The sequence below is a fragment of the Mytilus galloprovincialis genome, chromosome 5, assembly GCF_965363235.1.
Source record: "Mytilus galloprovincialis chromosome 5, xbMytGall1.hap1.1, whole genome shotgun sequence".
NCBI classification, from domain to species: Eukaryota; Metazoa; Mollusca; class Bivalvia; order Mytilida; family Mytilidae; genus Mytilus; species Mytilus galloprovincialis.
The window spans coordinates 38,774,353-38,799,902 of record NC_134842.1 but is presented as its reverse complement, the minus strand read 5'-3'; the positions used below and the strand labels follow the sequence as shown (position 1 = coordinate 38,799,902).

General features: G+C 32.0%; 1 protein-coding gene across 1 annotated transcript; it reads left to right on the top strand.

The window, feature by feature from the left end:
- The first annotated feature begins 35 nt into the window (after positions 1-35).
- Positions 36-25,322, top strand: LOC143075785 (THO complex subunit 6 homolog). Its single transcript, XM_076251346.1, has 14 exons — positions 36-167; positions 2,320-2,435; positions 2,954-3,018; positions 5,190-5,244; positions 6,010-6,061; positions 6,806-6,843; positions 10,960-11,008; positions 12,817-12,894; positions 18,669-18,768; positions 19,391-19,443; positions 20,986-21,054; positions 23,263-23,376; positions 23,943-24,071; positions 25,202-25,322. Exons 1-14 carry the CDS (start codon positions 165-167, stop codon positions 25,289-25,291), a joined length of 1,011 nt encoding a protein of 336 aa, XP_076107461.1. The 5' UTR covers positions 36-164; the 3' UTR covers positions 25,292-25,322.
- The last annotated feature ends 228 nt before the right edge of the window (positions 25,323-25,550 follow it).

Sequence of the window (25,550 nt, the reverse complement as noted above, 5' to 3'; positions counted from 1 at the left end):
TTATTGGGTTTTTTTTTTAATTTAATTCCGGATTTTTACCCGATTTCGATTTTTTGTTAGTCACCGGAAATGCGGGAAAACCAAACCAAAACAAATCAACGTGCAAACTGCCAAAAGTTTACATATTACCAGTTCAGCGAATACAAATAGATTCAAAATTGAAAATGGTATAAGTTTCGTATGAAAACTTGAACTTATTTCTAAGTTCTGTCTAAGGGCTAAAAAGATAGGCTTGATATTGAAGTGTTATTTGGCCTGTCTCGCTGAGCTCTACGTTTACCCCAGGGGTTAATACAAGCTATGCTTAGTGTTAGAGTGCCCTTACCTTTCTTCTAGGTGTCAGTCCCAGATTTCAGGCGCATTGCCTTGCTCGCTTCACGGTAAGAGAGGGGTGCACTTGAAGTAGAGACTGGAAGTACCCAACTGTTACCCTTGCGTCATGTGTCCCTTTCGGATCCCTCGGTGATGTACCAGTACCCTTGTTACAGGTTGGGGAAACCCCCTAGAACTACGGGCCAATTACACTACTGTATTTTTTTTTTATTTTTATCAAAGAAATCTAACAAAAACATTTCATATTAAATACAATAATACAAATGATTGATTGATTTTACTCTGATCTCCAACGGCTGTTTTGCCTGACCTGCTATTCCCATATCAGTAATTAGATATTTGCCCATCCAATATAGATGAGCTGCTTGGATGCTTCTGAAGTTCTGTCGCCGACAGACTGCCTTTGGTCCATATAAATCAGTTCTCAGTTTGATAATTTTTCATTTATCTCTTCATTTATATTAGTTTCATCTTCCTGCCACCCTTTATTTTCTCATATTTGGACAGTTTTCACAGTGACCCAACGATTCCAGCATTATCATTATCACGCACTATCATTTTCTATGTGCAAAGGACAGTGAAATTGGGGTCAAAACTTTAATTTGGCAAACAAATTAAAAAGATCATATCATAGGGAATGTATACATCCTAAGTTTCAAGTTGACAAAAACTTCCTTGACCAAAAACTTTAACTTGAAGGTTGAAGGATAGACAGACTTACTTAAATAAGTGATTTTCTAAATCACTGATTCAAGTAACATTATTTCCATAAAGGTTGGAAGTTAGAGTTGTCTTTCTTTAATAATCACCTATTTAAGTAGTAAAAATTAATCACTAGAAGAAGTGATATAATTTTATTGTAGCTTTAAATATAGAATACTAATGATCCAGGGACTAATTATGTTTCTAAACTTATCAGAACCAACATCTGTGTTGTCTAGGATGACTAGGTCATTTCAGGTGATGACCTTGTACTGAATCTAGGATAATGACATAAAAATCACTTGTTTAAGTATCAGACCTCAATTTCCTTCCCAAAAATCACTTCTTTAAGTATCATTCTTTTAATAACCCCCACTAATTTCAACAACCCCGAACAGTGAAAATTTTATCGCGAACAGTAGAATTTTATTACATAATCTGAAAGATTAAACCTTGAACTTCACAGAAAAAATACTCCCACTGCTGGGAAAAATCTTTGAAGAAAGTATCAGTTCATTATGTAAAGCCATTATTATAGAATTTTTTCAACTAAAATAGAATTTTCAGCTAAATTTTAGCATCGAAGGCATAAACCTTGCTACTTAAAAGAAGCAAAAAGTTCATTTTTTTTTAATTTTACTAATTAAAAGATATTATTTAAACCTATGTGTTTAAAATTTTGAAAAAACTACAAAATTCCAATTTGTGACAAAACCTCGAATTTGCTACTCAAATAAGTGATTTAAAAATCACTTATTTCAGTAAGTCCCCTGACTTGATAATGCCCCTAAGTAGGGCATAAAAAGTAACTACAACATGTATTCAATACTATAAGATTATGTGAAATCGGTAATTTAAAGGAAAAATATGCATTGATCTTTGTCGGTCATTTGCAACCTTAAAGTACCATACAACCATAAGAAGAAATGGACTTGGAGGCTCAAAGACTTACACATTTTTACATAACAAAATAAGTACACTGATATTCCTAACTTTTACATAACAAAATAAGTACACTGATATTCCTAACTTTTAGATAGGCAATTTTATCTACCCCAAGTATAGATTTCCATAGCTGTATTTGACTAAACTTTTCACAATTATTGGTTTTTAAAGCTCTAAAACTTTGTATTTTACTTAAAAAATAACTTTACTCTCCAATTGTTTTTATGAAGCGCTGCTGCTGATCATAAATCTCATCATCTACCGTACAATATTATAAGCCTTGTTTGTTTAGGTTTGATGATTTTTTATTAACAATCAACAATGCTTTTGTCTTTGCAGGACAGAGATTTAGCAGCACGTAGACAACTACACACGACAATATTTGATCATTGTTACTCGCCATGTGGAAAGTACATTGCAGCTGCTAATAACTACGGACTGATTGCTGTTTTCAGGTGTAGTAACACTTATTTTTAATTAAGTGTAGACTACATGGTTTAAAAAAGGACTGTTGTTCCAGGGTTCTCATTCATAAAACTTTTTTCATTACTTCTAGTACAAAATTTGTGCTTTAAACATATGATTCATTATTTTAATTGGTAGAAGCCTGAGTATGATAATTACTCAAAACTTTTATGACCACATGGACAGGTCTAATGTCATGAGTGTATCATATTCATTATCATGATTATAGCCTTATTAGAACAGCATCCTAACAAACATGAAAAAAACTTTTAAAACAGTTTTCAAGGAAATTGTAAAAAGGTTCAACCATGGAACTTAATTTTAACTGCTTTGATATTTTTAATCCCAAATGATATTGCTTTAAATTTATGGATATTCAGATATACACTTTCCATACTTTTGATACTTTTACTTGGAATGATTTAAATTATTCAAAAGCTGCAATGTCAATGTACTTTTTGTAGTTTGTAAAGAAAGAGTATTTTTTTTATCCATCATTATTTTACAGTTTGTCAGCAGCTTTAGCACCAGAAGCTTCAGAAGCTACATGGAAACCAGTCTTTATATTTGAAGGTAAGAAACCAGAAAAAAGGGGGATCAGTCTTTATGACCTACACATGACCTAAAAAGGATGAAAAACATCTGAAAACCAATTATTATATATACTGTATAATTAATACCAAACAGGACTACAATAAGAATTGTACTTTAAGATTTTGAAGTATAAAAAAAAATGGTTAGGAAGAGTTTGGAAATACTAAAAACTTCATGAAAACCAGTCTTAGTGTTGGACCAAAAAAATCAATCAATGTTGTAGATACTGCATGTTATAAACATTTAACAAATGTAAGTATTTTAAATGAAGATTTGAAGTTTAGAAATAAAATTGATATGGGATGTCATATGATATCATTTAAACAACTTACAATACACCTTTTTAGCTCACCTGGCCCAAAGGGCCAAGTGAGCTTTTCCCATCACTTTGCGTCCGTCCTCGTTAACTTTTACAAAAATCTTCTCCTCTGAAACTACTGGGCCAAGTTAAACCAAACTTGGCCACAATCATCATTGGGGTATCTAGTTTAAAAAATGTGTCCGGTGACCCAGCCAACCAACCAAGATAGCTGCCATGGCTAAAAATAGAACATAGGGGTAAAATGCAGTTTTTGGCTTATAACTCAAAAACCAAAGCATTTAGAGCAAATCTGACGGGGTAAAATTGTTTATCAGGTCAAGATTTATCTGCCCTGAAATTTTCAGATGAATCGGACTACCAGTTGTTGGATTGCTGCCCCTGAATCGGTAATTTTAAGGAAATGTTGCTGTTTTTGGTTATTATCTTGAATATTATTATAGATAGAGATAAACTGTAAACAGTAATAATGTTCAGCAAAGTAAGATATACAAATAAATCAACATGACTGAAATGTTCAATTGACCCCCTAAGGAGTTATTGTACTTTATAGTCAATTTTTAACAATTTTCATAAAATTTGTAAATTTTTATTAACATTTTCCACTGAAACTACTGGGCCAAGTTCATTATAGATAGAGATAATTGTAAGCAGCAAGACTGTTTTGTAAAGTAAGATGTACAAACACATTGCCATCATCAAAACACAATTTTGTCATGAATCCATCTGCTTCCTTTGTTTAATATTCACCTATACCAAGGTGAGCGACACAGGCTCTTTAGAGCCTCTAGTTTTTCATTTTAAACTGAACTAAATACTTTCATGACTTTTGTACTTGTGTTAACCCATTGAAACCTTCTCTTATACATACTTATATATATATCACTTTAATAGTGGTTCATTTAAAAGAACTGTGTATGTCTTAAGGTGGTATGGGAGTCTAAAATAAAAATGATAGAATTTGTTCATACTTTGCCAAAACGTTGTATCTATTGATACATGTTGAAAAATAAAATTAAAATGATAGGTCACCACGCATTTTCTCAAGCTACAGGACGGGACAAAATGACACATTTTGTATGGACTATACAGGAAAAAACACCATTTTGTGATTAGAAACTAAACAAAATGATAGAATTGTTAAATACTTCAGGAAAAGATAGCTTTCAGACACTGCTTTGAGAATATCAAAAGAAAAGATAGGGTCACCGTACGTTTTTTCCGGCTATAATACAAAATAGGAAAATTCCATACAGAATCCTTCAGAAAATGCACTTTTTTTAGAGTTACCTCCCCTTAAAATGCCAATTTAAAAAAAAAATTAAAACAACCAAAAATAATTAACATTTGCAAAAATATCAATATTTAGAAGTTATATTCTTATAAATTGGTACTTTTAAATGAAAATGTACATTTAACATCTGCATTCCTGCATCAAATTTTGCTAACTTGATGGAAAATGTGGACCTTTGATTCTCTGTTTTTTACAATCCAAGATGGAGGAAGACACCCATACCACCTTAACTGTAATAAATGTTAGGTTGACGTTTCATTCTATAATTTTTAATGAAAAATAAAAATGTAGCCTGCCATTAAACTACATGCAGGAATAGTCATGATAGTTGATTATTATTTTTATAAAAAAAACTATCAGACTATTTTTATAACTTTCTTTGATTTTAATTTAAAAAAATGGAATTTGGTATCCAAATATTGATACTTTTTGTTGACTTTTATTAATTTTTATTTTACTTTATAAGATTGCTGGACTGCTGTCCTTTAACTTTCACCTTACATCTGCTTGTATTTGTTCTTATATCTTTGATTTCAGCCTCAGAAGATGGAGCTATTTTTACTCTAGCATCTACAGACACTTTACTGATAAGGTAAGTGATAATAGGTACACAGTTATTCAAGCTAAGCTTAAAGGTTTGCATAACTTCAGGTTAAAGTTGGTCAAGGTAGTTTAAGTCCAATCAATTTGAAACTTAGTACACCTGTTCCCTATAATAAGATTTTCTTAACTTTAATGCCAAATTAGAGTTTAACAGTGATAAATTTATTTTCATAACATTTTTATGCACCTGCTGCTTTGCTGTAGAACAATTCTAAGGATATACTACCGATATTAAGGGAAACAACACCAATCTTTTTCCCTATAGACTTTGAGTTAGTCAATGACAATAACAATCAAGGAGTAAACAAAGACTCACAAAACCAAAGGACATTTACATCAACAGTTATAAATAATGATTAAGAAACAACACGAACTCCTTTAAAAGCTGGGAGCGAAATCAGGTGCTCCAGAAGGGTAAGCATTTCCCTCACTGTATACCGCACCCGTCATGTTATTTCTTTGTTCAGTTCGGTAATGGTGGAAGGTTATTATGACCGAGGAAGAATATCAGATATGCAAAATATGTTTTCAATTACATTTGCATTATATTTTTCTAAGAAAATTCAGTCCTAAAAAAATTAGTTGGGGAATACAATTAAGTCCAGCAGTCTTTTCAAGAAAGACAAAAATATGAATACATTGTATGGTCATGATGGAAGATATTGAGTAAACATCAGATAGCCAGCAAAACAAGTTATAGCTAATGCTAGTTAGGGCTGTTTGTATTGATAATATGATTTTCAATTATTTTCAGTGGAGGAAATGGTCCAATAAAGGCTTGGAAATGGGCTGATATTCTAAGTAAGGTCAGTACTTTTGATATTATTTTCTCAGAAACTACAAATCAGAGCTATATGCTAGTATATGATACTTGGTATTGATCTTTATTTGAACATGCTTATTGCTCGTCTACTTCCTTTTTACACAATAGTAATATATACTACATAAAATGGCTATGTATGAAGGTATCTTCTGCCCAATGGTCAGTACAGTGGTCATGACTTAATTATAGCTCTTAGATATATTGTCAGTGAATAAAATGTGTAATTTGTATAGAATAATGGTTTAAACTCTCCTAAGTAATGTTAGCCTTGGCTTGTTCTGACTACTATTTCGTAATAATTTATGGGATATCAATTTCCATGGATTTCTCGGGTAGGAAGAATCCATTGTTTTAAAGATCTTTCAACACAGATTAATGTTTCTCTGGTGTGATTTACTGATGAAATAACAAAATTACTCTTAGGAAACCTGTAGGTGACCAATTTTTCTCAAACTACGAAAATTGATATAAACGAAACTATATTTACTGTATTATATATACTCTCCCTTTCGTATACCTCTCCATATATTCATACATTTGTGTTATCAAACATTTTGATACTTAGCCTTCCTAATTGAGGTTTATTCAAAATAGAACTAGTGTCTCAAGCACAATATGCTGTGTATCTCTCACTTTGAATGCTCTTATTATGACTATTATCTAAAAAAATGTTATTAATCTAAAATACCATATTTTTTTTCAAATGATGATATTTTGTGATTTACAGTCCCCAAGAGTGGTGTGGTCCTTAAATATTCCCAAAAAGTGAGTATAGAATACAAATAGAAAATGTGTTGTAAGGTTATTGTATCATTATTGGTTAAATTCAAAATTCATAATGAAAGCATTACTTTATTGCAGGCAGTATTGCTGAAAATATTGCATTCTTAACTTTTGTTCCATTCAACAGAGACTTTAACATTACTTTAAAATAATTTAATTTTGGAAGTAACGCGTCTTCTGATTGGCTGAAAGTTATTTTGTTATCAGCCCATAGACATAATTTAGTCATATGACTGTGACGTCGTCAACGTTTTTTCATGGTTTTCTACGGCTTAAAATAAAACACTGTTAAATAACCCGCTACCCAGGTTATTCAGTATGCACCAAATTTTTTATGTTATTTCTTCATAGACAGAAAAAAAATTACAGTCATTCTTTAAATAAACATATACAACATTATACTTGAAACATAGTAGTTATGCCAAAGTAATCTACAATGTAAACAAAATTCAATTGCTGTCTTCTACAATGAAAGTATTCTTGTACCATAGAATAAACTCAAATGCACTGACAGGATATATACTATTGTATAAAAATAGCAAATTAATCTATTTGTCATAGAAAAAACCAGAAGCTTAATCTGTAATGATCAAATATAATCTCTTGTTGAGGTTAACATTATGATTATCACACAAATTTATAAATCATCATATTTATAATGCAAAACAAAAAAATCAAGATTTGATTATTGACTTTTTAGCTCACCTGGCCCGAAGGGCCAAGTGAGCTTTTCTCATCACTTGGCGTCCGTCGTCCGTCGTCCATCGTCGTCGTCCGTCGTCGTTAACTTTTACAAAAATCTTCTCCTCTGAAACTACTGGGCCAAATCAAACCAAACTTGGCCACAATCATCATTGGGGTATCTAGTTTAAAAAATGTGTGGCGTGACCCGGTCAACCAACCAAGATGGCCGCCACGGCTAAAAATAGAACATAGGGGTAAAATGCAGTTTTTGGCTTATAACTCAAAAACCAAAGCATTTAGAGCAAATCTGACATGATGTAAAAATGTTTATCAGGTCAAGATCTATCTGCCCTGAAATTTTCAGATGAATCGGTCAATCGGTTGTTGGGTTGCTGCCCCTGAATTGGTAATTTTGAGGAAATTTTGCTGTTTTTGGTTATTATCTTGAATATTATTATAGATAGAGATAAACTGTAAACAGCAATAATGTTCAGCAAAGTAAGATCTACAAATAAGTCAACATGACCAAAATGGTCAGTTGACCCGTTTAGGAGTTATTGCCCTTTATAGTCAATTTTTAACCATTTTTCGTTAATTAAAGTAATCTTTTACAAAAATCTTCTCCTCTGAAACTACTGGGCCAAATTAATCCAAACTTGGCCACAATCATCTTTGGGGTATCTAGTTTAAAAAATGTGTGGCGTGACCTGGTCAACCAACCAAGATGGCCGTCACGGCTAAAAATAGAACAAAGGGGTAAAATGCAGTTTTTGGCTTATAACTCAAAAACCAAAGCATTTTGAGGAAATCTGACATGGGGATAAAAATGTTTATCAGGTCGAGATCTATCTGCCCTGAAATTTTCAGATGAATCGGTCAATCGGTTGTTGGGTTGCTGCCCCTGAATTGGTAATTTTGAGGAAATTTTGCTGTTTTTGGTTATTATCTTGAATATTATTATAGATAGAGATAAACTGTAACAGCAATAATGTTCAGCAAAGTAAGATCTACAAATAAGTCAACATGACCAAAATGGTCAGTTGACCCGTTTAGGAGTTATTGCCCTTTATAGTCAATTTTTAACCATTTTTCGTTAATTAAAGTAATCTTTTACAAAAATCTTCTCCTCTGAAACTACTGATCCAAATTAAACCAAACTTGGCCACAATCATCTTTGGGGTATTTAGTTTAAAAAATGTGTGGCGTGACCTGGTCAACCAACCAAGATGGCCGCCACCGCTAAAAATAGAACATAGGGGTAAAATGCAGTTTTTGGCTTATAACTCAAAAACCAAAGCATTTTGAGGAAATCTGACATGGGATAAAAATGTTTATCAGGTCAAGATCTATCTGCCCTGAAATTTTCAGATGAATCGGTCAATCGGTTGTTGGGTTGCTGCCCCTGAATTGGTAATTTTGAGGAAATTTTGCTGTTTTTGGTTATTATCTTGAATATTATTATAGATAGAGATAAATTGTAAACAGCAATAATGTTCAGCAAAGTAAGATCTACAAATAAGTCAACATGACCAAAATGGTCAGTTGACCCCTTTAGGAGTTATTGCCCTTTATAGTCAATCTTTAACCATTTTTCATAAATCTAAGTAATCTTTTACAAAATCTCCACTGAAACTACTAGGCCACAATCATCTTTGGGGTATCTAGTTTGAAAAATGTGTCCGATGACCTGGCCATTCAACCAAGATGGCCGCCACGGCTAAAAATAGAACATAGGGGTAAAATGCAGTTTTTGGCTTATAACTATGAAACCAAAGCATCTAGAGCAAATCTGACAAGAAGTTAAATTGTTAATCAAGTCAATATCTATCTGCCCTGAATTTTTCAGATGAATTGGACAACTGGTTGTTGGGTTGCTGCCCTCCAATTGGTAATTTTTAAAGAAATTTTGCCGTTTTTGGATATCTTGAATACTATTATAGATAGCGATATACTGTTAACAGCAATAATGTTCAGCAAAGTAAGATCTACAAATAAGTCAACATGACCTAAATGGTCAATTGACCCCTTAAGGAGTTATTGCCCTTTATAGTCAATTTTTAACAATTTTCATTAATTTGGTAAATTTATGTAAATTTTTACCAAATATAGTTCTCTGTTACTAATGGGCAAAGTTCATTATAGATATAATTGTAAGAAGCAAAATCGTTCAGTAAAGTAAGAACTTCAAACACATCACCATCACCAAAATACAATTTTGTCATGAATCCATTTGTGTCCTTTGTTTAATATGCACATAGACCAAGGTGAGCGACACAGGCTCTTTAGAGCCTCTAGTTTTCTGCTTCATGTTTATATCTTTTATTACAATTTACAATGTATTTATACAATGAACATGAGGCTTGTATTTCCTTGATTAGCAAATGAAAAGTACAAACTACAATGTATGCTATTTCAGATTTTCAGTAATTTTATTCTTAAGAGATACTTGTTAATTTTCTGTCTTCTTTTTCAAGATAAAAGGAAAACTTAATTCTTTTCCAAATCCATTAAATGAATTTTAGGAGTGATATGATCTTTTTATGGTAATTGAGCTTATCTCAACACATTTTTGTCTGTGTGGAATATAACTGAGTACTGTGGATTCATTATTATTCGTTGCATACCAATTTTTTTTGTGGGTTTGGTTGGTACAGGCAAACCATGAATTTAAATGTACAACGAATTTTCGGCTCTCCCTTGACACCATTTGCGAGTATGGTCTTGAGGAAACGATGATAGTCCATCAGAAGGGGATGATAAATGGCTGACCTGCGTTAAGAGAGAGCCATATCTCTTGCAGGTTAAAGACACCCTTGTAGATATCAAAAAAGAGCAGGCTAATGCCGCTACAAGGCAGCTCTCGCACCCGCAAAGTGGAAAGGGATTAATATAAGTTGCAAAACTTGTTTCCCAATCCACTATAAATAAATATGTTTAAACTAAATGTACAACGAATAACATATTTTTAAGAGGCTTTGTATTCAGAGATTGGCAAAACCACGAAATCAGATATTCATAAAAATGCAAGTTTGCAGCAATCCATGAAAAATTGATGCCCACGAAAATAAATGAATCCACCGTTATCTTTCCAACTAAATTTATAAAACCTTTTCCCTCAGTCAAGTTCCAGTGACTTCAAAATTAAGATCTGTTTTGAAGAAGTATTTTTGATATATCATTGATTTAATTGTTTGTTGCTGCATTATGAGTCATGTCCTTTAAAAAAAATGTTAAAGAGGATATTTCAATTCCAAATAGCATAGGAAAGTAAATTATGGCCATGCATTAAAACAATTTTGCTTTGAATATTGCAGGTAAAAATATCTCTGTGTTCTCAGCCTTTATCAACTATGACTTTTATGCATGGAAAAAAAGATTGCAATAATGATTATAATTTCTTTAATTTTATTATAGAGGACCATTTTCACAGCCTGAGATTAACTCCATAGTCCTTAATACAGAGGTAAGGTATAACAATTGTGTTCTAATCCCTTTCTGGGTGCAATGTTTTTCTTTTGGTACCAGTACAATGAATTTTCAAACATAATCTGAAGACTATAGAAATCAGACATTCAATATTCAGTTCATATTTTCCTCTAATGTATTTACACGCTCACAGAGTCTGTGTTATACACTGTTATATTATACCCCCTTTTACTAAATAGGGAATAGGGGCCTCTTGTGTTATACAATGTTATATTATACCCCCTTTTACTAAATAGGGAATAGGGGCCTCTTGTGTTATACAATGTTATATTATACCCCCTTTTACTAAATAGGGAATAGGGGTCCTCTTGTGTTATACAATGTTATATTATACCCCTTTTACTAAATAGGGAATAGGGGCCTCTTGTGTTATACAATGTTATATTATATCCCCTTTTACTAAATAGGGAATAGGGGCCTCTTGTGTTATACAATGTTATATTATACCCCCTTTTACTAGATAGGGGATTAGGGGCCTCTTGTGTTTTACAATGTTATATTATACCCCCTTTTACTAAATAGGGGATAGGGGGCCTCTTGTGTTATACAATGTTATATTATACCCCTTTTACTAAAAAGGGAATAGGGGCCTCTTGTGTTATACAATGTTATATTATACCCCCTTTTACTAGATAGGGGATTATTGGCCTCTTGTGTTTTACAATGTTATATTATACCCCCTTTTACTAAATAGGGGATAGGGGGCCTCTTGTGTTTTACAATGTTATATTATACCCCCTTTTACTAGATAGGGTATTAGGGGCCTCTTCAAGAGCTGAACTTCTGTTGATGGAAGAATTACGAATTTGCCGGTATTTCAAAGAAAAATCACTTATGAAATCATTTCTCTGTGTAGTTTTTGTCGAGCCTGCAACTTTTGTTGCAGAAAGCTCGACATAGGGATAGTGATCCGGCAGCCGTGGCAGCGTTAGCTAACTTCTTAAAAGGTTTATATTTTAGAAGGTGAAAGACCTGGATGCTTCACACTTTGTATATAGATGCCTCATGTTACAAAGTTTCCGTCAGTCACATGTCCAATGTCCTTGACCTCATTTTCATGGTTCAGTGACCACTTGAAAAAAAAGTTCAAAATGTTTGTATTGTTGAATTCTCTCTTATTATAAGTAATAGGATAACTATATTTGGTATGTGCATACCTTGCAAGGTCCTCATGTCTGTCAGACAGTTTTCACTTAACCTGGACCTCATTTCATGGATCAGTGAACAAGGTTAAGTTTTGGTGGTCATGTCCATATCTCAGATACTATTTTCATGGTTCAGTGGTTATAGTTAAGTTTTTGTGTTTTGGTCTATTTTTCCCATACTTTATGCAATAAGTCTACAACTTGCTGCCACAATAAATTTAAAAGTGATAATGGTGGTGTTAAACTCAAATAATAATCAATAATAGAATAAATGGTATACTGCATTCACTTTTCCACATGTATGTCCATAAGTTTCATTACATATTACTCAGCTTCTATAATGAGGCATTTAATATTTGTTCTGGAGCTTATTAATGTTGATTTCTCCATGTTAGTAATTACACCTGTACATGTTGATCAGTCACTCCACAAAAGGTCATAAAATGTTGTTAAGTTTATATAGTTCATGTTATGTTATTTGTATTATACATGTACTACAGAAATGCGATGAATATTGTATCTTATTGAAAAATAATTAAAGGACAAATATTTTTTCTGTTGATAGAAATACTAACTATCTACAGTATCTGATGTTTGAGTGTTGTAAATGAAATGTTCAGAATTATCATATTTTTTTCAGGAAGATAAATCTGAAGTGTTTGCTGCATGTGGTGACAATAACATCTATGTGTGGGACCTTGAATCTGGTCAACAAAAGGTAATTAGTTTAATTTATCCTGCAATTGGGTGTTCTATTATACAGATACAGCCCTACAGATATCGCTATGCGGTATCTGTATACCATACATATATCGCTTAAAGCTCCGCCCACTGCCAGACTGAGTATTGTATGAACTTACATGACCTCAGAATGTGTATTGGAGTCGCATTCCAATGACGTATCAATTGCGAAGTAATGATTATTTTTATAACGTTCTGTTTGTTTTTAAACATTTCTTTAAAGCAATAAGAATCACACTAATTTTCTGATAACATAAACACACGAACAACAGTCTTTTCTACGATGACAACTACCGATTTAAAAACTTGAATGTGTATGATTGTGTAACAAAAACAACCATGTCAATTTCAGCATGCATTTTAGTGAATGTCGAGTCTGAAGTGTAGGACAACTCGTACACTGCTGTTTCAAATTGGACAATGTTTTGTTATTTGTTTTTACTGTTGAAATTAGTTGTTATGTTAAAATAGATAATTATTCACCTTGAGCGATGTATTATTGTTGACCATTCAAGATTCTTTTTAGCTCACCTGGCCGAAAGGCCAAGTGAGCTTTTCTCATCACTTGGCGTCAGGCGTCCGGCGTCGTCGTCCGTCGTCGTCCTGTGTTAACTTTTACAAAAATCTTCTCCTCTGAAACTACTGGGACAAATTTAACCAAACTTGGCCACAGTCATCATTGGGGTATCTAGTTTAAAAAATGTGTCCAGTGACCCGGCCAACCAACCAAGATGGCCGCCATGGCTAAAAATAGAACATAGGGGTAAAATGCAGTTTTTGGCTTATAACTCAAAAACCAAAGCATTTAGAGCAAATCTGACATTCGTTAATATTGTTCATCAGGTCAAGATCTATCTTCCCTGAAATTTTCAGATGAATCACACAACCAGTTATTTGGTTACTGCCCCTGAATCAGTAATTTTAAGGAAATTTTGCTGTTTTTGGTTATTATCTTTAATATTATTATAAATATAGATAAACTGTAAACAGCAATATTGTTCAGCAAAGTAAGATTTACAAATAAGTCAACTTGACCAAAATGGTCAGTTGACCACTTTAGGAGTTATTGCCCTTTATAGTCAATTTTTAACCATTTTTCGTAAATCTTAGTAATCTTTTAGAAAAATCTTCTCCTCTGAAACTACTGGGCCAAATTTAACCAAACTTGGCCATAATCATCATTGGGGTATATAGTTTAAAAAATGTGTCCGGTGACCCGCCCAACCAACCAAGATGGCCACCATGGCTAAAAATAGAACATAGTGGTAAAATACAGTTTTTGGCTTATAACTCAAAAACCAAAGCATTTATAGCAAATCTGACACGGTGGTGAAATTGTTCATCAGGTCAAGATCTATCTGCCCTGAAATTTTCAGATGAATCAGACATTCCGTTGTTGGGTTGCTGCCCCTGAAATGGTAACTTTAAGGAAATTTTGCTGTTTTTGGTTATTATCTTGAATATTATTATAGATCGAGATAAACTGTAAACAGCAATAATGTTCAGCAAAGTAAGATCTACAAATAAGCCAACATGACCAAAATGGTCAGTTGACCACTTTAGGAGTTATTGCCCTTTATAGTCAATTTTTAACCATTTTTCGTAAATCTTAGTAATCTTTTAGAAAAATCTTCTCCTGTGAAACTACTGGGCCAAATTTAACCAAACTTGGCCATAATCATCATTGGGGTATCTAGTTTAAAAAATGTGTCCAGTGACTCGCCCAACCAACCAAGATGGCCGCCATGGCTAAAAATAGAACATAGGGGTGAAATGCCGTTTTTGGATTATAACTCAAAAACCAAAGCATTTAGAGCAAATCTGACACGGGGGTAAAAGTGTTCATCAGGTCAAGATCTATCTGCCCTGAAATTTTCAGATGAATCGGACATTCCGTTGTTGGGTTGCTGCCCCTGAAATGGTAATTTTAAGGAAATTTTGCTGTTTTTGGTTTTTATCTTGAATATTATTATAGATAGAGATAAACTGTAAACAGCAATAATGTTCAGCAAAGTAAGATCTACAAATAAGTCAACATGACCAAAATGGTCAGTTGACCACTTTAGGAGTTATTGCCCTTTATAGTCAATTTTTAACCATTTTTCGTAAATCTTAGTAATCTTTTAGAAAAATCTTCTCCTCTGAAACTACTGGGCCAAATTTAACCAAACTTGGCCATAATCATCATTGGGGTATATAGTTTAAAAATTGTGTCCGGTGACCCGGCCAACCAACCAAGATGGCCGCCATGGCTAAAAATAGAACATAGGGGTAAAATGCAGTTTTTGGCTTATAACTCAAAAACCAAAGCGTTAAGAACAAATCTGACAGGAAGTAAAATTGTTGATCAGGTCAAGATCTATCTGCCCTGGAATTTTCAGATGAAATGGATAATCGGTTGTTAGGTTGCTGCCCCTGAATTGGTAATTTTGAGGAAATTTTGCTGTTATTTTGTTATTATCTTGAATATTATTATAGATAGAGATAAACTGTAAACAGCAATAATGTACAGCAAAGTAAGAACTAACCAGGTGCTCCACAGGGCGCAGCTTTATACGACCGCAGAGGTCGAACCCTGAACAGTTGGGGCAAGTATGGACAAAACATTCAAGCGTGATACAGCTCTAAATTTGGATTGTGATCAAATTTTTGACATTACATGGGTTTTTTTTACACAAAACAAATGTCAAGATTTTACAAATCAATTAAAGATTTCTTCTTCAAACTTTTTAAATCTAAAATTCAATAGTTGACACAGCATAGGTTTCTGACACAGAATGAATGTGGTCTAATGAACTTAAAATATTTTTTTTGCCTTTGAGCAATTCACTATGCTGTTGAATATTAATCCTCTCAAAAAAATGTTTGAAGAAATTTTCTTTTCATTTATGAAATCTGAAATGAGAAAAATTTAACCCCCCCCCCTTTTTTTCACATCCCCGTTTCCCTTTTTACAAAACTGATATCAATTCAAATTTCTTATGGAGTTTGCAACAATAACTACTCTTTTAAATACATCATAAAATATTAAAATTAAAAAAAAGTGCTTGTTATCACTGAATGGTAAAGATTGGTTGGTAGTAAAAGTGAATATACATTGTTTATTGTATAAAACAATAAAAAAAACTTCATCAGCAACATTTTATATTGGCAAATTTCCAATGAAGTTATTTATATAAAGTTATTGGCAAATAAAAATAGAAAATGACATCATAGTCATGTCTGGCAAATGTCCAACATACATTATCTAAAAACATTTTAGATAAGATAAGGAAAAAAAGCTTCATCAGCAACATTTTATATTGGCAAATTTCCAATGAAGTTATTTACATAAAGTTATTGGCAAAAAAAAATAGAAAATGACATTATAGTCATGTCTGGCAAATTTCCAACATATATTATCAACTACTATTCTATACAAAGAAAGATAACTCCAATTGAAAATTAATTGCTATTGCACAATATTGTGCAATTAGATATTTCTTGCTATTGTGCAATACTGTGCAATTGAAAATTTCTTGATATTGCACAATACTTGATATGGAATCCTGATTTGGACCAACTTGAAAACTGGGCCCATAATCAAAAATCAAAGTACATATTTAGATAAAGCATATCAAATAAGCCAAAGAATTTAATTTTTGTTAAAATCAAACTTAGTTTAATTTTGGACCCTTTGGACCTTAATGTAGACCAATTTGAAAACTGGACCAAAAATTAAGAATCTACATACATAGTTAGATTCGGCATATCAAAGAACCCCAATTATTCAATTTTTGATGAAATCACACAAAGTTCAATTTTGGACCCTTTGGGCCCCTTATTCCTAAACTGTTAGGACCAAAACTCCCAAAATCAAACCCAACCTTCCTTTTATGGTCATAAACCTTGTGTTTAAATTTCATAGATTTCTATTTAATTATACTAAAGTTATGGTGCAAAAACCAAGAATAATGCTTATTTGGGCCCTTTTTTGGCCCTTAATTCCTAAACTGTTGGAACCAAAACTCCCAAAATCAATCCCAACCTTCCTTTTGTGGTCATAAACCTTGTGTCTAAATTTCATAGATTTCTATTCACTTATACTAAAGTTATTGTGCGAAAACCAAGAATAATGCTTATTTGGGCCCTTTTTTGGCCCTTAATTCCTAAACTGTTGGAACCAAAACTCCCAAAATCAATCCCAACCTTCCTTTTGTGGTCATAAACCTTGTGTCAAAATTTCATAGATTTCTATTCACTTAAACTAAAGTTATAGTGCGAAAACAAAGAAAATGCTTATTTGGGCCCTTTTTGGTCCCTTATTCCTAATATGTTGGGACCAAAATTCCCAAAATCAATCCCAACCTTCCTTTAGTGGTCATAAACCTTGTGTTAAAATTTCATTGATCTCTATTCACTTTTACTAAAGTTAGAGTGCGAAAACTAAAAGTATTCGGACGACTATGACGCAGACGACAACGACGACGCTGACGACGACGCCAACGTGATAGCACTATACGACCAAAAAATTAAAATTTTTGCAGGTCGTATAAAAATAAGTCAGTATGACCAAAATAGTCAATTGACCCCCTAAGGAGTTATTGCCCTTCATAGTCAATTTTTAACAATTTTCTTAAAAATTGAAGATTTTCAATAACATTTTCCACAGAAAGTACTGTTATAGATAGAGATAATTGTAAGCAGCAAGAATGTTTAGTAAAGTAAGATGTACAAACACATCACCATCACCAAAACACAATTTTGTCATGAATCCATCTGTGTCCATTGTTTAATATTCACATAGACCAAGGTGAGCGACACAGGCTCTTTAGAGCCTCTAGTTGGTTATTATCTTGAATATTATTATAGATAGAGATAAACTGTAACAGCTCACCTTGGTCTATGTAAATATTAAACAATGGACACAGATGGATTCATGACAAAATTGTGTTTTGGTGATGGTGATGTGTTTGTAGATCTTACTTTAGCGACACAGGCTCTTTAGAGCCTCTAGTTATGCGAACCCGTCTTCTGCTGAATGTGTGATTACTACATATCGTATTACTACACGGGCCTCAAGGGATTTCAAATCGAAAATAAATACAAAATATGTGTTTTTGTGTCTTTTAAAACACAAATAATTATATACAGAATTAATTGCAGGATAAAGACAATAACTGTTTAGTGTCTTTAAATATCAGCTGTATTTGAACTCGGCTCGAAACAGGTGTAATAGCTTGCTTAAAGCTCGCATACACCTTGTTTCCTAGCCTCGTACAAATACAGCTGATATTTAAAGACACTAAACAGTTATTGTTTATGTATTCTGGTTCCCTTCCAAACAAAGGTTACCTGTCTGTGATTATGTCTGGTTGGCTGCCTAAAATCTGAAAAAAATCTTGTAAAAGGTCAATTACTGCCTCAAGTTATGTACATATGAATAATGATTGATGATCCAGACTCCCATTATACCTTAGGGTTAGGGTTGGAAATTCCATCCAAAAAAACAAGAAACTAAAATTTGACCATTAACATAAAACAATATCTATTTTATAAAATTTTTGCTCAATGTATGTCAAGCTGTTCAAATGAACAACACAGTCTCCTTATAGCAATTACTAGTTTTTTAAAAATCATAATTGCTTTTTTTTTTTTTTTTTAAATCATAATTGCTATGTTTTTCTTATTAGACATTGCAATTAAAGGATATCATGAAGATGGATTTTCATAAGAAATAATTGATAAGACTTTGACACTGTATCATTTCAGATAACATTAAGTGGACACGACAATTATGTACATAGTTTAGCAGTAAAGAATGGAAACACATGTGCATCAGCTTCAGAGGATGGTACAGTCAAAATATGGGGTAAATACATAATGTAATAAAGGCATTATTATGCATTCGGTACTAATTTCATATAGACAATGATCAACACAAAACTATTCTATCAAAAAAAGTTTATAAATTAAAATTAAAGAGAAACCAGAGAAAATCAAATGAAACCGTAACAGATTTATGTGTGATGATGGGAAATTTGAAAAAAAAGGACATGTGCAGGATGTTCAGTGTGAGCCAAGGCTCCGTGTTGAAGGTCGTACATTGACCTATAATGGTTTACTTTTATTAATTGTTATTTGGATGGAGAGTTGTCTCATTGGCACTCACACAACATCTTCCTATATCTAATTACCCTGCTACATGTATATGACAGGAAAACAATGTTTAGGGGGGTGGGGGTTCTGATTCCAGATCCACACTTATTGTTATGTCATATTCCTGTATCCTGCTGATAATTGTAACAACAACGCTTGCAATATCACATGTTCCAAACAAATTATTTTCTTGTATTCACCGACAATAATTTGACTTTCATCATGTCACACTTAAAAAATATTGGCAAATCTGATATCACACTAACCCTCAAGGAGACCAGCATTTTTACCTGATTTTGTAATATCAACTTGTTACATTCTTTGTTTTATTTCAGATACTAGGAGCCCCAGTGATGCTGTACATAGTATAGAACCATATAAAAATGAGGTATTCAGAGGACTAGAACATAATAAAATTTAAAATGTGTTAAATCTTTTTTAAATTGTTTGTCAGCAGTTTTATTTAATTTGTTGTTAGAATACTGTTAATTCAGAAATTATTGCAATGTTTTTATTATTGTTAAAAATGCGACTTGGTTATTATTGCAATTATTAAAACTTTTTAAATTTTTCATATGAATCAGACAGTACTTTTCTGAACAGTGCAGAAATTAAAAACACATTTTGTCAAAAAAGTTGAAATCGCAATTATAAATGCATTCAATAATTTCTGAATTCACAGTAGTATTAATCAATAGGTAGACTAGGATTGTGTCAGGTCATTCTGCTTTCCTTATATATGAACATACAACATTATGAAATTATATAAAAGCGTTTATAATCAATAAATGAGTTAATTGCATAAAATTTTTAATTTTTTTGTTTAATTCTTGAAATCAAAGCTGATCACCACAATACACCTTATTAGTGCTAAAAGTTGTGTTAAGGGGGCTCCTGGGTATAAATCAATTTTTTTTTATAATATAGGATTTCGCTATATTTTTTTATAAATGAACTTTATCATATACTTAAAAGAAAAATGAAATAAAAAGATGGGGTCACTGTTCATTTAAGCTCACAATCCTCCTCTGGAAGAAGCATACATTTTTGTTAATGTCCTTTTTTTCTGTTGAACTAATAGGAGAAATAGATGTAATATCGAAATAAAAAAATAACCTAATTACAGAAATCGCTTAAGTTTTACAATTATTTAGGTTATGTACAGCTTATTTGAAAACAATAATAAAAAATATAGGTCACCGATGTGTTATAAAAGATATTTCAAATGTAATGCCAAAAAATGGCATTTTTGCACCAAAGGGAGATAATTTGGAGCTTTTTCAATGATATAAACATTTTAAAAGTCATCTGGGGCCAAACTGAATCAATTTTTTGGGTTGATTTTTGTACCATATAATAAAGTAATAACTAATAGTGTAATAAATAAAACTTGTAATGAAAAAATAAAGGTTTAATTTTTTGCTGAAATTTTTGTACCCAGGAGCCACCTTAAACACAAACAACCGATCATTTATTCTATTTTTTACAACTTTTTTTATAAATGTTTATTGAAATATATTGTATGTAGGCTCTGACAGATTTAAAATTGATAGCATCAATGTATATTTTATTTATTTTTTTAAATTGTAACTAAAAGTATTGTCGGTGGTGTCATAAATTAGATGTTGAAGAAAGAAAATTCAAACAAATAATGACATATTTTTCTAGAGTTTGATTACTCTCATGAAGGTGTTCATAACCGATAGAAAAAAAGAGAAAAAAGTACTTTCCTCCATATGTGACAAATAATTAAGGCCAATTATTTCTGGAGAAAGCCATAAATGTATGAAATAATAGACCATATCCTTAAAGACATCTGCCTAATTGATTCTTATTGTCACAGGTAACAAGAGCATTAAATCTCAGATTCAATACAAACAGCTGATGAAAGTAACAACATTTTAATCCTTAATCTATATTTGTATTTTAGTTGTGTGCCAGACCCAAGTTTGGTAAATGGTTAGGATGTGTTGCCATGGATACAACCGATGATTGGCTGGTAAGATAAATATAGTTTATCTGTAATTCAGTCTTTTGTCATAAAAAAAACTTTTAAGGTCATATTACAGCAGGTGTTCATGATAGATCATGATTATTTATTGGCTATTATAAGGGAATGAACTGATTTTAGCCCATGCTTATATTTGAAAAACCCAATAATAGAATTATTTGCTCTACTTACCTAATTAACCCAACACTGTTTTAATGGGCACAGGACGTTTGCACTTCAAATACTATGGACATTTCTGCTTTAATTTTGATTCACCTGTATTAAACTGACCGGACATTTGCGCTTATAACCTATAGTCGTATATCTGTAATTTTAATGAGAAGTAATAATTACGTAAATAAATTCAACTTATATTTGTCATTAGTTAGTTCACATTAAACAGTCTTAGATATAGAGACTAGTAAAGGAACAAAATTATGTCATGATAGATTTTTATATCGTTTTGATCAAACCTTCAAAAGTGAATATCTTTCTTGGATATGTACCGAGAAAAATTGTAATGCTAGAATTAAAATGGACCATGCACAGAGACCATGAAAAATAACTCGTGCTAGATTGAAAGATGTTGGTGAGAATTCTTTGCAATCTAAAGATTTTCAGTCAGTATCAAAGGCTGTGTGCAGAGTTAGAAGAAAATCTCAACCAAATTTGCCTATGTCAAGAGAAGATGTTCACTCTCTCTCTTCAACGGTTATCCAGTACGACCATCAAAATCCAAAAAAGAATCTTCAAGTCAACAATAGAAAAAACGAAATAATATTTTTTTTTCATTTGCAACCAATTTGAACTCTGCCAGGTCAAGCCTGTCAGTCCCAATTAAGCCTGGATAAAAGAACAGGGAGTAATGAAAACCAAATATTACAAAAGCACAAATGTCCTATAATTTGAAGCGCAAGTGTCCAACTGGTGTCCAAAAAAAAAGTGCAAATGTCCCATGCTGGTTTTAACACATTGTTTGGTTACTTTGAAAAAACAGTTTGGTTTTTTTGTGTTTTTTTTTTTCAAATTTTATTTTTTTTGAAAAATACATTGTAATTTTTTTGAAAAATACAATTGTAATTTTTTTGAAAAATACATTTTAAAATTTTAATATAAATAATTAGTAGAAATATTTTACAATAAACTTGAATTGATTTGATTTGATTAGTAGAAATATGAAACAATAGATTATGATATATTATAATTATGGAAATTTGATGATTACTATTTTATGAGCCATCAACTAAGAAATTGACACTTTATTTTTAAATGCAAATCATTTACATGACAAACAAATGATTTCATATGGGATAATATGCTTTCATACACCTAAACAATTAAATGTATGGTAAGTTTTGTGTTAAAAGTTTTTTAACTTTCAGGTTCAATTATAGGTATATATTTAATTTGACGATCTATAAATATAACATTGGAATGCTGTTTTTCAAAATTTTCAAAATGATAGCAAGTTTTGAAACTTGACAAAACTCATTGTACATGGAAAAGTTTCGTCAAAATATTTCTAGTATTTTATGCAAGGGGAGGATTTTATATTGGGTGTGTAACTTGATAATGTTGAGTTGTAGTTGTGTGAGCAATTTCTACATCTGCTTTGCAGCCACTTGCTGTTTTTCAATAGTTTAAAATATAACAACACCAATCAGACTTGTAAGGAAAATTCTAATCAAAGTTTTCTTGGCTTCAACTGAAAGGAATGATTAGTAATGCTTCAATTTACATACCGGTATTAACTCTTATCAATTTCATGCAGCAGCACAGGTTTGGACATTTCATGTCTGGTTTGCATTTAAGAGGAGAAATCATACATAGATATAGGAAGATGTGGTGTGAGTGCCAATGAGACAACTATCCATACAAATAACAATTTAAAAAGTAAAGCATTATAGGTTAAAGTACGGCCTTCAACACGGAGCCTTGGCTCACACCGAACAACAAGCTATAAAGGGCCCCAAAATTACTAGTGTAAAACCATTCAAACGGGAAAACCAACGGTCTAATCTATATAAACAAAACGAGAAACGAGAAACACGTATATATTACATAAACAAACAACAACTACTGTACATCAGATTCCTGACTTAGGACAGGTGCAAACATTTGCAGCGGGATTAAACGTTTTAATGGATCCAAACCTTCTCCCTTTTTCTGAAACAATAGCATAACATCACAACAAAGAAAAATGTTTGTTTATTACAGGTATGTGGAGGTGGACCAAGTCTGTCTTTATGGCATCTAAGATCATTGACAGCCACAACTATGTTTGATACACCTGGAGCTTGTCAACAGTGTGTTATGTTCCATGATGATTCAGTAAGACTGAATTTATACACAGATTTACTCTAAATATTCATATTTTTCATACCAGTGGGAGACTGTTAGTTTATCCCAGAACTCGGAAACTTGTGTTATTAATCTCAATTGAGTAAAACAATTTGCTGCAATTCTTAAATGTCGAAACAAAAAAATAAGGAAGAAAGTCAACAAACGTAAACATCGCTCTGTCATCAAACTTAACTTACATCTTATTGTACATATGTATCCATTCTTCTTTGTTGATTGTTTACAAAGATGACAATCGGCTAGCTTCAAACATAACCATTAATTAGCTGCCATATTTTCACAACAGCACGAGTGAAATATTTTTTGACGAATATACGAAATGGATGCATAAGTTTATGATATATGCATGCATCATGTGCATGGGTTCAAGAATTGGATTAACAATTTTTTTTTTGTTCACAAGTCATTCGTTTAATATGATTTTAAAGAAACAGCGCTAACAAGATGTTATAATTTCTTAATGATAACCTATATTCTTTTACTATTTTAATATGGATTGAAATATTATTATATAATTGTGTATTTTATATTTACAGATTATTTCAGCAGGATCAAAAGGTTACATAAACCACTGGTCTGTTAATGGTGAACAGAGAATGGAAGTTCCCTGTACACCCTCATCTGTGTTCAGTCTATCTTATAATTCTGCATCAAATAATTGCAAGGTAAATATCAGGTTCTTTTAATGGCCAACAAAAACAGAGAATTAAGTTCCCTGTGCCCCTTGGTCTTTGTTCTGTCTGTTTGTCAAATTTTCAATTCTGCATCAAATAATTGCAAGGTAAGTATGGAGTTTTTTTAACATTGTTTAATGGAGAAATAAAAACAGGATGGAATTTCAATGCTGTACATCCTCATCTGTCTTGTCAGTTCTTCATCAAACACTGGTGTGCAATTTTAAGGACTGTTCATGGAGAACAAACGATGGCAGTTCCCTTTATGTGTGTTAAGACAGACTCATCTCAACATAATTTAACTGCAGTAATATCAGCGATTGTTAATACATCAGTGCCAAAACCCTTTTGGTGCAATTCAAAACAAGTTTTCTTATTTTGTAACTTTTTTTCATTAATCTTAAATGTTTTTACCATAATCATACTCAGGACTAGACACAAAGAAAGTAAATGATTTCCTTTATTAATGAGGAACACTGACCATCATTGCTTAATGAAAGTCTTTATGTATTATTTGCAAAACAAAATGTTACTGTGTTGGTGTCATTGTTTCCATATCTTTTTCTGTGCAGCACAAATTTCACTTGTTTCCATCATACATCATAAATTGAAAACATGAACTTTCTGCATTCACTACTTATCTGAATTGAACTAGAAATGGATAAATCCTTTTCTACTGTAGTTAGTCCAGAGAAACCTGAAAGAATTTGAACTCAAGTGCTGATTATAACTGAAAATAAGCGTCAAAATTATCATACAATATTTAAACAGGGAATCATCTGAAATCCATGACAAGTAGACAGTTGTCTATAAAGTTGTTATCTCAGTCTGAAATTCATAACAAATACAGAAAATTAAAATGATTTGCAACTTTGCATCCATGTTTCATGTGTTTATAATACTGTTACGCTTGTTTACATAGGGGTTGTAATATTCAGAATTTTGAATTCTTTAAATTGCGGTGGATGGCTATTTACTATTACCAATGTCAGAACTTAAAATCTCTATAAACAGTTCTTTCAGTGGAAATAAGTGTTGATAGTGATTAAAACTTTCAGTTATTGTAATTATACATGTACTGGTACTTATAACATGTAATTTTCTTTTTTCTTTATTTGTAGGTACTGAGTGCAACAGGGAACAGTTCCAAATTGGACATATTTACAAACTTTGGTTACAAAGCATTTTCATTTATATTCACACAAGTTTAAGATACTTAATTAATTAAAAAAATGAACTAGTCCTTTTAAATTATTTTTTTTTTCAGTATAATAGAACAAATGTATTTTCATGTGTGAAAAATCTGCAGATTATATAATAATGTAAATGGTTTCCTTGTCTGAATGAGTAATGTGATTATAATGTAAAGTTTGAAGGGAATCAATTCAGGAATACACCATGATTTATTAAAATTTGTCAACAATCTAAGAGTCAAAGTTCCATAACTCTGGAATAACAAATCCAAATTCC